Source organism: Mustela erminea, chromosome 20, assembly GCF_009829155.1.
Source record: "Mustela erminea isolate mMusErm1 chromosome 20, mMusErm1.Pri, whole genome shotgun sequence".
In the NCBI taxonomy this organism is placed as follows: domain Eukaryota; kingdom Metazoa; phylum Chordata; class Mammalia; order Carnivora; family Mustelidae; genus Mustela; species Mustela erminea.
The window spans coordinates 33,553,647-33,569,469 of NC_045633.1; the positions used below are offsets into that span (position 1 = coordinate 33,553,647).

The 15,823-nt window shown below is 55.1% G+C and overlaps 2 protein-coding genes across 2 annotated transcripts in view; one reads left to right on the forward strand and one right to left on the reverse strand.

The window, feature by feature from the left end:
• Positions 1-457: 457 nt before the first annotated feature.
• MDH2 (malate dehydrogenase 2) lies at positions 458-15,823 on the reverse strand. The gene is made up of 9 exons (XM_032328667.1): positions 15,625-15,823; positions 9,726-9,894; positions 8,426-8,509; positions 7,822-7,931; positions 6,554-6,679; positions 3,742-3,819; positions 2,393-2,492; positions 1,900-2,051; positions 458-762 (listed from the first exon to the last, which is right to left on the reverse strand). Exons 1-9 carry the CDS (start codon positions 15,688-15,690, stop codon positions 631-633), a joined length of 1,017 nt encoding a protein of 338 aa, XP_032184558.1. The 5' UTR covers positions 15,691-15,823; the 3' UTR covers positions 458-630.
• Positions 15,061-15,823, forward strand: part of STYXL1 (serine/threonine/tyrosine interacting like 1) — a 60,171-nt gene continuing 59,408 nt past the window's right edge. The window contains exon 1 of the mRNA XM_032328668.1: positions 15,061-15,341. Within this exon, the coding sequence (XP_032184559.1) occupies positions 15,322-15,341 (20 nt within the window). The 5' untranslated portion in view covers positions 15,061-15,321. The remainder of the gene's footprint in view (positions 15,342-15,823) is intronic.

Here is a 15,823-nt window from a genome sequence, read left to right on the forward strand (position 1 = left end):
ATTCCCGCCCCTGCTCCCGCCTTCACCCCAACTCTCGCCTAGCATGGCCCCCTGCCCGGAGACCGGGCTGGGAGGGGGAGGAGGAGACTCGGAGCAGGACAGAGGTCAGCTGAGGCAGCTCTGATGGGAGAAGCCGGAGCTGTAGGCTGAGCCAGAGTCTGCCACATGAACCTGGGAAGGGCAGCTGGGCATGGGCCACCAGCTGTCACCTCGGGACACTGAAGAGCCGGGCCGGAGCTGAGCCTTCCCCGGGCTCGTCAGCGGAGGGAGGCAGCGCTGCAGAGCAGGGTCAGGAGGGACAGCTACTGATCAACTTTTCACACGTTCTCAGAGCTGCTGCTGAAACCAGCACGCGTCAGCCTGGATTTAAAGTCATCTCTCATTCTGGTTCACGGAGACACCAGACAGCCCCCCAAGCAGCAGCCTGAACGGGGAAGAAATCACGCTTGCCGAGACCTTGAAAAAGAAAACCAAAGCCTGCTTTTACTGATGCGCCCAGAGACGGTCCAGGGAGGACGACGCTAGCACGACACTCGTGTTTAACAGACGCCAACACGGGGGCGGGAAACGGCTTTACAGAGACACGATGCTTTCACGAGTTAGGGCGACGGACCGCCGCGGGCCGCCCGCTCACTTCATGCTCTTCACGAAGTCCTCGCCCTTCTTGATGGACGCCTTCAGCTCGGGGATGGCTTCCGCTATCATCTTCTCTTCGAAAGGGGAGATCTTGCCGATGCCCAGATTCTTCTCGATGCCCTTTTTCTGGAGGAGACGGGAGGGGATAAAATTGGACAATTTAAAAATTAAGAAAGATCACTGCGATGCTGTAAATTTTACAACAGGTTTCCACGAACGAGGCTGTTGAGGAAAACCTGACGCGTAACTTCACAACCCTGCCTGGCCCACCCACCTGGGAGGGAGCCCGACCACCATGTGTGAGCTGCGCGTGGAGCCCGGGGTTCGGGCAAGCTGCCCCCGATCTGGACCCCAGCACTCACTCCATGCGCACCTTAGCCAAGGCGGTTTCCTTATCCAGAAAACGGGCGGACTATCCACCCCAGAGGCCGTGAGAACGCCTGTGGGCGGCTTGGGCCACGGAGCACTCAATCCCCAGCAGCACCGAACGTCATTCTCCCGGGCATGGAGCAGACTTTTGGGTTCTCGGCTGCCACCAAATTGGTAATACCCACCCAAGTCCAATGTAATCACGTAGGGAGAGGGGAGACGTCAGGGAAACAGGTGTCTGTCACTGTCACCCCCAAGGCTGAGTGGGTGTGCCTGCGCCAGCAGCCGAAGCTTCCCAGTCGCCTCCCCAGAGAGCCTGCCGACCCCAGGGCCTGCATGGCCTGCCACACCCCACAGTTCCAGAATTAGTCTGCTTAGTGACTGTCTCTCCACCCCACGGGGTCCCTGAGGCCTGGGGCCACGTCTCAGGGATCTTTGGACATTGGGGCGTCTGTGGGAAGGGTTTCTGGGTGGCACGGAACGTCGACAGACCGTTTCATTCTGGGCAGGAGATGAAGGCAACCACCCTTCTGCCTGACATCGGCAGCTGCGTTGGAAACGGAAAGCTGGCTAGACCGTGTGTGTGCGAGAGCCCCGGTGGGGTCTGCTCCCCGAACACTCGGGCAGTCACTAGACTGGACAGCTGCCTCTCAACAGCCTGGCCAAGCAACGGGACCGGAAGGGCTCCATCCTAGACGCCAGCACTTTGAGGGGACAACCTAGACCATGCTCCAGAAGAAAACCCGTGGCAGTAAGGCAGGGAAGCAGGAAACCCTCAGCTGGGCATCCTCTCTGGGTCTGGCGGAGGGAGGCCTTTCCTTCGGGACAGTCACGGCTGCCTTGAGGTAGAGTGAGTGTCTCATCAAGAAACACAGCGACGCAGCCGATACGCACCCCCAGCAGTAACGGCGTGGAGAAGTAGCCGCAGTCTGCTTCCTGGGACTTCACGAAGGAACACTCGACGACGCCTTCCTTTCCGTTCATCGCATCCACGAGGGAGAAGACAAACCGCGCTCCGGCATACGCCATGGACAGGGTGGCCGAGCCTAGGAGAACCAGGCGGGTCAAATAAGCATCGTGGCCACAAGATCCAGACCAGCCGGCCCTGCAGCTAAACCCAGCAGCCGCACAGCCCTCTGCGCCGGCTGTGCAGGATCTGGGTCGGCATCTCGTGACTTGACAAACGCAGGGATGGCACGACCTTCAGCGCCGAGCCACTCCACAAAGCCGGGCTGCCCCCGGCCATCAGGCTGGCTTAGCCAGAGAACATATAGGAAGCCGAGAAAAGCATTCGCTGCCTGCCCGGGCCTTTCCAGTCTTCAGCTAGGAATTGCAGCGGGGCCTCTGGCATCAGCAGCCCACCCGGGCGCTGCCCCCGGGAACCCACCTGCTCCAGCTTTGGCCTTCACCACCTCCGTGCCGGCCTCCTGGATCCGCCCCGTCACGGCTGTCAGCTGGTCCTGGGGAAGGTCCACCTTGGGAGTGCACTGCGGGCCAAAGCCACAGGGACCACGTGAGCCACCAGTCCCAGACCCCACGCTCTCCTCCCCTACTTGGGGGAGACACTCCCCACCCCACCCCGCACTGCCACTACACAGAAACCAAGACCGACTCTGCTTTAAAGAAGAAGTCAACTTTGCTGTAATGTGGCCCTTACACCCACCCCCCGGCTGCACCTTTTTTTAAAGTAGGTTCCACACTCAATGCGGGGCTTGAACCCACGACCTGAAATGGAGTCACGTGTTCCACCAATGGAGTCAGCTAGGCGCCACCCACCACCCATCCCTACTCATTTTAAAAGACCCTTTAATATTTTGGACTAATTTTAGAGAGAAGTTGTAAAAACAGCACAGAGCTTTCCCACACTCGGCTTACCCTAACGTTAGCATCTTACGTAACCACAGCGCAATTATGAAGACCAGGAAGTTATCACTGATACATGACGTACAGACCTTACACAAATGTCACCCACTCGCTCACTGCTGTCCCTTTCCTGTCCCCAGTTCCCATGCAGGGGCCCACCTCAGTCAGTCCCCTAGCAGTCCTGTCTTCCCAGACACTTGTCAAGAGGGCTGGCTGCTTGTTTTGTAGCACCTCCACGATATTAGATTTTATAGGAGGTTTTTTTCATGCTTTTCTCATAAAGTTATACGCACTTTTGGCAGGAACAGTGTAAGTATTTTGCGTCCCTCTCAGTGCATTTTACTCAGGGACAGAAACTGACTTAATTTATCTTATCCTTGGTGGTGCTCACCTTGCCTCCACTCAATTTATTATTTTTTTAAATTTTAAGTAATCTCTACACCCAGTGTGGGGCTCAAACTCACAAAGCTGAGATCAAGGGTGCCAAATTCTACTGATGGGAGTCAGCTGGGCACCCCTCTAATCATTTTTAAATAAAGCAGCTGTGCCTGCCCTGACCCAACTGCGATTTCGGGGATTTCTTACAGCAGTTTTCGTTGTGTGCTGGGTGTCGGCCACTGTGAGCACCTTCTGACCACACTCACTGCCACAGGCATGGACCCCTGAAGTGCTGGACCCTGACCACAGCCCCGCAGGCCACTCAAGAATCCGCCTACCCCACCCCCAACCCTGGACAATGGCTGGGGCTGTCTGTATCCGTAGCAGGAATCTTCTCAAAGTATGACAGATGCTTAGTTCTTTGTCCCTCTGTCTTCAGTACCTCGAGGCAGAAACTCCTGAAGGTGTGGCTTCCTGGCACGGTGACACACTTACCTGCGAGATCAGGGGGATGATGGTCTTCCCGGCATGGCCGCCAATGACCGGAACATTGACTCGCGCAGGATCCAGACCCTGGCCATCAAAGTATGGAGCTCTGTTAATTTTTTTTTTTTTTTTTGAAGATTTTATTTACTTATGTGACAGAGATCACAAGTAGACAGAGAGGCAGGCAGAGAGAGAAAGAGAGAGGAGAAAGCAGGCTCCCCACCGAGCACAGAGCCTGATGCGGGGCTCGATCCCAGGACCCTGGATCACGACCTGAACTGAAGGCAGAGGCTTTAACACACGGAGCCACCCAGGCGCCCCTGGAGCTCTGTTAATTTTTAAAGCTCTTTGAGAATAGACTATGTCATATCCTCCTAAAGCACCAACACTGGAAAAATCCACAGAAGCCAGAAAAAAGAAACCAATGAAGCCCGAGTCCAGCTGTGGTCTGATCGTCTACCATGGCCCGCCACCCGCGGAACATCAGCGGGAGCCAACACGGAGAGGAGTACGGGTCACCCGGTGAGGTCCCTATGGGGGTCTTCCTTTACAGGGAGCAGAATACTGCCTCCTTGCAGGGTCCCCACGTTGGTCCCCATCAGTCTGGTATCTTCTGAGAATCAGAGGATAGTCGTTTCCCCAGAGCTAAGGTCATTTGTCACGAACCAGCCCAGATTCACGTCCCCACCCTCTGTCACAGAGAACGAGTCCAATTCCCTCCCTCTGACTGGAGAGCAAAATTCAGAACAATTCCAGAAAACCCCGGGGATGAGAAGTCTGTCACCTCGAACAGTGATCAGGACAGAATAAAACGGAGCTGCAAGGGGCCAGAACACCATGGTTCTTTGTCAGGGCTTAACAGGAGTGGCTGAGTCATGGGTTAAACGGGAGGCGCAACGCCCCCACAAATCTGTGGACCAGGTATTTCTTCCACTGGCCCGCAAAAGAAAAAAAAAAGAAAAGAAAAATTTTGGTGGGAGTTTTGGGATGAAGTGAGCAGTCCCCCAATGGTGTCACCTTCCCCAAACGCCGCAGCTGCTGAAGAGAGCAGCCCCATGTTGGGAACCCGCCTTGTCCAAGAAGGGAGACCCAGCATCGAGAGGGGGCAGACCCTCAGGACCAAGTCCACGGAGCCGGATGCGCACACAGCGGCGCCTCTGTGCCAAGGCAGCGTGCTGGTCACCAGCGACACAGGTGTGGACAGACAGAGCCCCTGCTTTTGAGACCCTCACCGTCGATTATGAGGCAGATGCAAGTGGCGCCCCTGAGATGGCCACACGGGGTGGCCCTGGCAGCAAGGGGAGCACTTCATCAGCCTGGGAGCAGCTTTCTGGGACAGACGTCACGTCATCTGGGAAGGAGAGGCAGGACTTTGCCCAAGGAAGGCTGTTCCAGGCAAAAGCAGCAGAAGAGCAAAGGCCTGGGGCGTCAAGAAAACGAATCCTATCCCAAAAGCCGAGGAGGTGGCCAAGGGGGCGGAATATGGCCGAGACTCCAGACACTGGAGCTTTAAGGGTCAACTTTCATTCCTGATACAATTCAAGATATTTCCAGAATGCCCGAGAGCCTGAGGGAGAGGACACGTCCCTGAACTGAAGCTCGACAAGCACTAGGTTCTCTCCCAGGGCCCAAGATGCCCTTTCTCCACCGCAGAAAGAACTTCCCAGTCTGCGACAGCCCCGCCCCACAGAGCTGTCTGTGACAATGCAGGAGCCTATGTCGCCACCGAGGATCTGAAATGTGGCTGGCGCAACAGAGGACAGGGATTTCTCATTTTCTGTAATTCTAAGTCATCTAAGTCATGTGCAGTTAGCCTGTGGCAGCATGACCAGAGGCCGGGGAAGATGGCGTGCTTTGGGCCCCCAAAGCTGGAAGCACCCAGAGAGCCCAGACAATGAATACTGGGGCTCCCAGGAAGCAGCGCCGGGAGCCCCAGGAGGCCCGACCCCCACCTACCGGCCTGTCCTTGGTCAGACTCAGTGGGAGCGCACGCTCCTCGGGAAAGCCTGTCCTGACTCAACCACCCTCCACAATCCGCACCCAAGTGCTGATCCAATTCTGCTGGCTCTTGAGTCCCAAGGGACCCCAGTCCCTCGGAGAGGGGCTGCAGCATGAACGAGAGCAGGGCACCCCACTCCAGGGTGGACCTGTCTGGGGCACGGGGCAGTAAGATCAAGGTCAACAGTCCTATGGGTGCAGGACAACTGCTCCCACTGGCCCCCTCCTCTGCAAAGGCAGAAAAAGATGGCCCGAAGCTCCAGAGGGACACTGCTTCAGGCCTAAAGAAGCGGTGCTGCTGGATCCACCAACGAGCTGCGAGGGGCACTGAGGACACCAGGGCTGGCACTGGTGCTAACACCCCCTGCCCCCCCAGCAAGGGCCCAGTGAGCCAGAGGCGACTGCCGTCAGAACGACAGCTGGGAACGACGATCCTGACATCTCGGGAGTTCAGGAATGACCCCCAATACTTCATGTTTGCCGATTTTATCATTTCTCTACCAATTAGCAGGCGAAACCTGTTCCAGTTTTCAGAGGCAATGAACTTCCAGAGTACAGCCCAGCTGAGGCAGCGAGAAACCCGAGGAAAAAGCCCGGACCCTCCCACGCACCAGGGGGACAGAGAGGGAGTGGCGTGAACACTCTGGCTGGCTGTGGTTGAAACGTGCGGGGGGCTGGGTGGACCCCCCCAACGAAACCTGAGAGCTCCTCTCCCCCATGGAGGCAGCTCCAAGAGCACTGGAGACCCCCTGGTCTCCTATGTCCGCCGCTCAGCCTTGGACGGCTGAGGGGGAGCCTGAGGGACACCCGACGCGGCCCTTACCTTCAGTTCCGCAATGAACGTGTTGGCTCTGACGATGTCCAGGGTCGTCACCCCGAAGATTTTATTGGGATTGTATGCCCCGTGTTTCTTGAAAACTTCCGTCGCGATTGGGATGGTGGAGTTCACCTGGCAAATGCAAGAGAGAGGCGGGACTTGCCTTGCATCCTGAGAGACGAGCCACACACGACAACATCTTTTCCCCAGACCGGGGGCCAAGTCCTAAGGGGCCAAACTGTGACGATAACATTTTCTGTGGGCAACCCGCCCTCACTACGGAACAGGTCAGTGTGCTGACTTCCTATTCTCCCCTCCTCAAACAACCCTTCGAGGGCCCGCAGTTCGGAAGTGCACGTGACCTTCAGGCCGTCAACCTAACAGGTGAGGCTGGCCCCACGAGATACCGCCCGTGCCCACTGGGGCCGACACCTGGACACAGCACTGCACTGCACAGGGCCAAGACCTCAGGCAGCCCCGGGAACAAGTCCCAGCTCAGCCACCCTGTGAGGTTAAGCCCAGGAGAGTGGTTTCCTCACAGCAGAGACGACCACCTCCTTGAGGCCGTGAAGGTTCTGAAACTTAATATACAGCAAGTGCTGACACAGCGCCTGGTGCCCAGAGAGGGCATCATGAAGACGGACACAACCACGGGATTTCCGTCAGGTGCTAGGCAAGCGTCCCAGCCAAAGTGGTGACCGCCCCGAGGGAGAGCTACTTGGCGATTGGCTCCCCAGAGGCCCCGGGAACAAGCTCTAGGGGCGGCCTGGCAGGCACATCCTCAGTCAACATCACTGTCACTGCGCTTCCGCCCCGGAGGGAGGCAAGAATAATAAATGCGACCCATGGCACTGCTGGGGGGCCGCGGGGGGGCGCCGCGGTCTTCTCGGGGAGGGTGCAGCACATGCGCTTTCGAGATCGAAGGAGAAGCTCCCACAAAAGCCGTGAGCAGGGCCCGGGGTGGCTGAGCAAGCCTGATGGGGGACCAGGAGCTGCAAACCCCGAGCAGAACAGGGTAAGGGAAGTGAATGGGCCACCACGTTCAGGCCTCAACAAGGGACGACGCTGCGCACGGGGAACGGACACAGAGAGGGGAAGTGATGCGTCCAAAGGCACACGGTGGTGGGAAAAAGCAGGCTGGAATTCACACTTGGTTCATCCGATGCTGCGGCCCCTTCACTGTATTTTGGTCCCCGTAAGCACCTCCTGCCTCCTCCTCCTGCTCACTGGGGGCGTCAGGAATGGCATCAGCGGCCTCTGCCAGCGGAACTCACCGGATTCGAAATGATGCAGATCATGGCCTCGGGGCAATGCTGGGCGCAGGCCGCGGTCAGGGTGGCCACGATGGAGGCATTGGTGTTGAACAGGTCATCCCGGGTCATGCCTGAGAGTGATCCAAATCAAGATGTTCACAGAGCACGGGATGATCTGCCCGCTGCCTGCCCGGCGCCGTGTGGCAGTTGTTAGAGGAAAGCCAAGTGTGAGCAGGACAGGGTCCCTCTTCCAAGCCAATCTATCTTGTAGGAAAAGCAGCCTAGAGTGACAAGTGCTCACACAGCAGCTTGTGGGGGGCTGGAGCGTGGGGAGGGGGCTTAGGGAGGGAGGGACCTGAGGAGGCTCCAAAAGGGCCAGTAAGAGCTCCAGAGCAGCAGGTGGGGGAAGGGCACTCCGGGAAGACAGGGTGCCTGGGAGCACCAGACCGGGAGCACCAGACCGGGCAGGGCACAGACATGGCAGACATGGGCCAGGCCAAGAAAGGGATTTCTCTGGAATTCTTCTCTGCCACAGAGACACGGACTCAGTCCGGTGTAAGGGAAAACCACGTCCCCACCGGACGGGCCGGGGATGCGAGGCAAGGCAAGGCCTCCGAACACGCACCTGGTTTTCTGGGGACTCCGGCTGGGATCACCACCACATCGCAGCCTTTCAGGCAATCCGGCAGCTGCTCAGGTCCGAGGTAGCCTAGACACCGCCCCAGGAGAGAGAAAGTTCACATTCTCTGATCTGGAGAGCCGAGGACATCTGTGGGGATGGAGCCGGGGCAAGACGGCACCCGCTGGGTCCAGTGTCAACCCCAGGTCCCCAGAAGGGCCGCAAAGCCCCCCTGTGAAGTGCTCCCTGACCACTGCTGCTTGCGGGTCTGACGGTCCCAGCCCCCCTCTGCCTGGGGCCCACCCCCGTGGAAAGGATCAACCCTCTCGCCACCCCCCTCCCCCACCAAACCAAGCTCAGCCGCTTGTCTTCACTGGACCTGCTGGTACCTGTAAGGCCTTCCTGGCTCCCAGTTCCAAGAGCAGCTTATTCCCTCTCCCCCCCCACCACCACCCAGTCGTCCTAACAAAAGCTCCATCTCCGTGGGGTCAGATCACAAGACACGCCGAAAGCCCCATGAGAAAATCATGGTGCTGCTAAAGTAATACATCTAATACTGCTATCTCTTTTGTTTATTCCTATCATCTGAGGGGAAAAAGGTCCATTTTCAAAGGTTACAAGGGAAATTTGCTCCAATGACTAAAATCTGCTTTGATTTAGGCTTTTCCTTTATTGCAGGAGCTTTCAGAAGCTCCAAAAGAAAACGAGCAAACACATTCAGAGACTCTGGAAGGCACATAAACGTCCCAGCTGACAGCTGACCTCCCGAGTTGTGCCTGCAGGCGGAAGACGCGTGTGGATACCGTCCCGCGGGGCAACCCCACACGCCGGCAACAGAGACAGGAATTACTACCACCTCTCTGGCCTGCAACCTGGGACTTTACAGGAAGAGCAGCTTTCCCAAAGAAGGCTGTGCTTCTGAGAAGCTGGAAGAGGAGCCCGGGGTGACGGGACGGCTGGCCCACAGCACATGAAGGCAACGTGCAGCCCACGGGAGACAGCATTCCTATGGCCCCCAACTCTGGAAGTCCCTGAAAGTTCCCCTTCCCCATCCTATTACTTTTTACATGAGGAAAAAAACTAAAAATGGGAAGATTAGACCACCTCTGTTTTTCTGAAAGACGCTATTTAAATCTTTACAGGCTCAAGTACAGAAAGACGTAGTCATTCGTGAATTCAACTCCACGATGAACGTGGAAACCGAGTCTCTGATCTACTTCCACTGAGGAACCGTGTCCTATCGCCTGGACTCTGGTCTGCTGGGGAGAAGGGGAGCAAAGTCTCCAGGCACAGCATGTCTTGTTACCTTTCACGGTCGCTCTGGTCTCGATGTGGCTCAGATCTGCGGCCACCCCGGGCGTATGAGCGATATCGTAGAGGGTCAGGCGGCTCACTAAGGGACTGTTCTTGAGGAGAAGCGCCAGGGGCTGCCCGATTCCTCCAGAAGCCCCCAGCACGGCCACTTTAGCATTTTTCTAAAAAGAAAGACAGAGAAAGGACTCAATACAGAATCAGTATTAGAAGTAGTCACATGAGCACCTATAAATTACACCGCACTAGGCGTCTTTTATTGCGCTGGTGCCTGGTCCAAAGGTCCAGTTTCCTTCTGAAGCGAAGAGGCTTATCTCAGGGAAACAGGGAACTTAGGTCCACAGATGTTGTGACAGTCAGGGTCCTACCGCAAACAGCCCCCGAAAGATGAACAAGCTTTACTCAGGACCTTCCTGAGGTCCTGAAGGAACCTTCCCTTCAACCTCCAGTTCTAAAAACTAGAAACCACCATACTGGGCACCTACTGACAGGCCGGTCATGTGGGGAAGCAGGAATGGGAAGAGCCCTGCTGGCTCTGGCAGGGGACAGGGAGCTGATGAGGGGTGCACGGAGCATCAGGAGGGATGCCCGTTTCGGAAGGCTCCTTCCCCCGCAGTTCGGTCGATCTGCAGCCTCGGTACCCGTGCCCCACACTCTGGGTCTAGCAGGATCACCCACCGGGCTGACAAAGCCCACAGAGAGCCAGGCTCCTTGAAGCAGGACAGGGCTCAGGCCCCTGTGTTTCCAGCCAGATTTCCAGGTGACTCTGGCACTGGCCGGAGCCTGAGATCACTGTCGCCCCACACCACGCCCGGCAGAACATGCAGCAGGTGGCTCTGGGCATGTCAGCTGCAGGAAGGGTTAAAAAGTGACAGCTGAGAGACTCGACTGCCTTGCCAGCATCTAGAAGGCTGGAGCTAGCAGGGTTTCTGTCAGTTTATTGGTCACCTTAGTGGAGCTAAAAGTCTAAAGACAGCAGCCACTCCAGAGCTAAGTACATCTAAGGACTGGCAATCGCTTAATCCCCTTCCTTTTCTTATACCAAGGAGTGGGACTGAGGAGTCAGGTGGCAACTCCACGTTTAATCTTTGAGGGAGTGCCAGACTGTCTTCCAAAAGGGGCTGCTTATTCATGTTTAAGGCTCACCTCCGATTCAACAGGCATGGACTTCCTACCTGCCACACGCCGGACTGACTTGCCAGCACCAACAAGACCTGCGAACCCAAAGGCGTGCGGACCAAAAAACAGCATCTAGTGTGACAAGTGCCAGGGAGGGAGACACTAGGAGAGAAAGTGTGAGAGGGGGCTTTGGAGGAGGAACAGTTTACCAGATGGATGCTAGCGGGGAGGAGCTGTGGAGTATGGCCCAGCGAAGGGAAGCAGTCCCCTATGCTCGGGCGTTGTTGGATGCATGTGGAGGAAGAAGGTAAGGCCGAAGCTGAGAGCCTAGCAGAGTCTTATCTGGTCCTTCTGGGCAACAGGGAATGGTGAAAGGCCTTAGAAACTGAGAAAAACATGTCCAGAACCGCATTTTATTATTTATTTATTTTAAAAAGATTTCATTTTTATTTGACAGAGAGAGAAGCGCACGAGAGAACACAAGTAGGGGGAGCAGCTGAGGGAGAAGCAGGCTCCCCAGTGAGCAGGGAGCCCCCCTGTGGGGCTGGATCCCAGGACCCTGGGATCATGACCTGAGCTGAAGGCAGTCACTTAACTGACTGAGCCACCCAGAAACCCCAGTATTTTAAAAAGGTTATGAGGCAGCATGGAAGATGGCCTGGAAATATCCAAGAATGGAGGCAGAGAGACTATTGCAACAGTCCAAGCATGACTCAAGGGTGGGATCCAGGCAAGCAAGGACGGGCAGGCTACAAGGGATTCGGTCACCCCCTCCACTTCCATCCAGCTGCTGAGTGAGGGAGGAACCTGCGATGACAACTTGCCGGCCTGAGTGGACAACATTGCCTTGAAGCAAGATACGGAACTGAGGAGGGGTAAGGGGTCTTGGAGAAAGGATAATGAGTCTCATTTTGCATGCTGGGTTTGAGCCTCTTGAAACATCCAGACACACACGTGCCAGTAGGCTAAAGGCTTGGTCTGGAGGCGCGATGCATCTGCACTGAGATTACTGGCAGCCCCAGAAAGCACAAAGGGGAACACAGTGACAGGCGCACTAGGGACAGAGCCCTGTGAACACCAGCTTTTAGGGAGGAAGAGGAGTCTGTGAAGGATGGTGACCAAATGGGGCTTACCACCACCCCCACCCCATCCATTTCCAACAACTAAGTCAATGACTGCCTCCTGGTAACCTTTCCCACGAGGGGCAGAATTTATTATACAGTAGGACTTCACCTGAAACTCACACCACCTAGCAACCTTATCTACTGGGAATACCAGAAGCAAAATGGTAGCCAAGGGCCATGTGTCAGTCTGTCCTGTAGCTGGAACTGAGCTAGGTCTTTCCTTATCTGACGCTCAGAACTCCATTAAGCAATATTAACTGACTCATTTTACAGATGAGGAACTGAGGCCCAGAAGTTGTAATACACCTGGGCCCCAAAAGATAGCAAATGATGATGTGGGACACAAGCCAAACATGGGCAACTTGACCCTTCAATCTGGGCTTAAAAAAACCCCATCTAGTCTAAGCCATGGCCTACAGCTCACTCTCATTATACAAAAGATACCCTTTCCCATTAGGGCTCACTCAAAGCCCAAACAAAACAGTCCTCAGTGAGCTTATTTGTACCCTAACCTTATGAATGAGAAGGGAGCCTACTCTGGGCCAGCAGATAGCTGCCAGGGAAAGAGACATACTAACAGCGGGGACAGGAACCCAAAGTCCCACACATGTCCTCTTGGACAGCCATCTGCTTTGGGTCCCTAGACTCTCACCACAGACTGTATTTTACAACAACGGCCCCTAGTAATAATGGACTTCGGTTATCAAACCCTGAAACCAAAGCCCAAACAAAACCCAAGCTGTGTCATCTGCTTAAGAAAGGTAAACTCTAAAAGCACATAAAACCAAAACTCTTGACTTCAGTTTTGATTTTTTTTTTTTAAATTGGTGCTATAAAGGGGGACCCTTGACTTCCCAGGAAACTTAACTAGCCAGATCAACCCAGAACTGAGGTCTGGCAGTCTCTACTTCTAGATGGTCAGTCATCACTCACCTCTTGTCTCTGTTCCTAGGGACCTCTGATTCCAACTCTCACATTCCCAGCTCTGTTAGGCACTCCAGGGGTCCCATAAACCTAACTGTCTAAATAAATGTATGCTTTCTACCTCTCCCACCCTGTTCCCAAATAGGACCGGTGTTCTCCCAAATTCAAACCCTCAGAACCATTTCCTGCCTCTTCCCTTATCAGAGACACCCAGTTAGGACATGGAAAACCTGACATCTCAAACACCTTCCCAAGCTCCCCCTTACCTTCCGTTCCCATTCTATTATCTACGGCTCTACCTCAAAACCATCTTTCTGAAAATTAACTTTTAATCATTTCATTTCCTCACTGAAAAATCTCCTTGAAGTCCCTTATGGCCAGATTACTCAGCCTGACTTCCAAGGTTCCACTGCGGAGCCCAACATCAGAGAGAGAGAGAAGAAAAGACAGGGAAGAGGGATGGAGGGAGGGAAGAAAGAAAGGAAGAAAGAGGGAGCAAAGAAGGGGAAGGAAAAGAAAGAAAAAGAGAAAGAGAAGGAACGGAATGGAAGAAAAGGAAAGAAAGGAGAGAGACTGACTTGATGACCTCACTAGGGTCTTTAAGTAAATCAGTCCCTCACAATACCTAAGATGACCTCACTCATTCTGTTGCTTTGTGTTGAGGTGACATCATTATTTGTGTATTACAAAGTTTCATGAATTTCGTTAATATGGATAAAAACACAGCCCTTCAGGGGTGGAGTCTTCACAGTGTAGACAGAATCTGCAGTACTGTGGAGTACTTATGATCTCTTTGCAGAAGACCAGTCACCAAACCTGCAGATCTTCTCTGCATTGAGGAGTTGGTTGTCAACAGCACACACTCAGCAACTTCTGCAAAGGGGTAACACTTCCCTCATTTCTAAGTCTGCTCTACAATGTAAGTCTATTATGGTTTGCTTTTAAAGTTCTATTTCTTGTGTTATAACATATACATTAGTGTACACCCATAGAAATAAATATATCGAGGCTATGCTCTTGATACATTTTTACTCCCTTTTTAAAAAAAATTTAATTTATTTATTTGACAGAAAGAGATCACAAGCAGGCAGAGAGAGAGAGGAGGAAGCAGGCTCCTCTGCTGAGCAGAGAGCCCAATGTGCGACTCATCCCAGGGTCCTGGGATCATGACCTGAGCTGAAGGCAGAGGCTTTAATCCACTGAGCCACCCAGGTGCCCCTACATATTTACTATTAAGGATACCAGATTCAGGAGCACCTAGGTGGCTTGGTTAGTTAAGCCTCTTGATTTCCACTTGGGTCGTGATCTCAGGGCTGTGGGATTGAGCCCCAGACTCTGCACTAGGTATGGGCTCTGCATAAGATTCTTTCTCCCTCTACCTCTCCCCTTCCCAACTCTCTTAAAAAAAAAAAAAAAAGGATACAGGATCCAAAGTCTCTAGACCAATGTACTTCTTTCTCTCAATCTCATCATTCTGACTTACTCCAGTTCCTTCTCAGCATCACCACCTCTATGTCCCATATGCATTTTAAACTCAACATCTCAAACTGAGCTCCTAATATCCTCCCCTACCCAAACCCACTCTCCTCCAACAGCCTTTCCCATCCCAGCAATTTCCAAAGCCCGACGTCTTGGTGTCCTTCATTCTGGTCCCCCTCAGCCAACCGTCCCTCAGCAAATCCCACAATCTTACCGGAGCTCAGTTCCCTTCCCCCCCCCCCCCCCCGCCCTGCTCCTCAGCATCAGCCTCCGGCACCTCCACCGGTCCTAAGCTGGGGCCTCTCTCACTCATCTTGGTCTCTCCTGCAGCGCCCAGCAGGGGCAGGGCGAGCGTGGACACTCGGTGCTCCTGTGTATTTCTTTTTCAAATGAATCTTATAAACAGGAAACCGAGCTGAAGGACAGAACCTAAAACAGAAATCTGGACTCTACTAATCAACCCCCTCCTGGGTGCGATACTTGAAAGAGGCAACGTGGGTTCGCAAGCTTCAGTTCTACTAGAATCACCGGGGCACCTGGCCCACATGTGAAAGGGGGCAGGTCCTACCCTCCTTCCGTGCACCCGGCCCCGTCCTCATCAGCTTGCAGGTGATTCGAACACACACCGGCCTTAGAAAACCACCATCCTTCAGGTGCCTAAAAATAGCTTCGGCTCGCGCACTCCCAGAAGCCTTGCACAGTCACCACACCTGGGGGCAGGCCCAGGCCGCCCACCGCAAGCAGGATCCTACGAAAGGGTCCCGAGGAGGAGGCCGCGTCTTCACGTTCTTAGAGGAAAAGCTGGGTTATCCAAGCCCCCCTGGCAGTGCCCAGGAGAGCGGACTTGCAGTTCTCCAGCCAAGAGACTGCAAGCTTGGAGCAGTTCCCCACCCCCGGCATCTCAGTCCGCCTGCACTGGGGAGTTAACAGTGACACGCTGTGTGCATGGATGCTACAAGAACCAGGTTAGTGGCCTCAAGTCCGACAGAAAGTTGCAAACAAACGTGAATTCTTTCCGGCGCTACAGCCCCCAAGCTTCCCAACCCTGAAGCTGGGCAGACCCAGTGCGGGCTCTCTGGGGGGGTCCGGGGGGACGAGCCGGGGGAGGGGCTTCCCCCCTCCCTCTCCCGGGCTTTCTCTCCGCACTTCCCTCCCGGTATCCCGGCCGGCCCACGGCGCTACAGGCGCGGGTCGGTACTCGACGACCCTGCGGTCTAGGCGGGCCCGGGGACCCCTCGTCGGGCCTACCTGGGCCGAGGTGCTGAAGCTGCGGCGGAGAGCGGCGCCGGCAGGGCGGGCGAGGGCGGAGAACATGGCTGGAGCGGGCGGGGAGCGGAACGACAGGCGAAGGAACAGGCGGCTGGCAAGTGACACCAACGACCTCCACACGGCAACGGGCCTCCCGGCGCCGCTTCGCCGGGTCTCGCGAGAGGGGCCCGGCTTCCGG

Bases quoted from the DNA above. Each gene is read 5' to 3' on its own strand.
- MDH2 (XM_032328667.1), bottom strand. From the start codon at position 15,690: ATGTTCTCCGCCCTCGCCCGCCCTGCCGGCGCCGCTCTCCGCCGCAGC. The intron at 8,510-9,725 runs GTAACAAGACAT...GGCGGTGTCTAG, and splicing joins GACCAGAGCGACCGTGAAAG to GCTACCTCGGACCTGAGCAG. The intron at 763-1,899 runs GTGCGTATCGGC...CGTCTCCTCCAG, and splicing joins CCACGCCGTTACTGCTGGGG to AAAAAGGGCATCGAGAAGAA.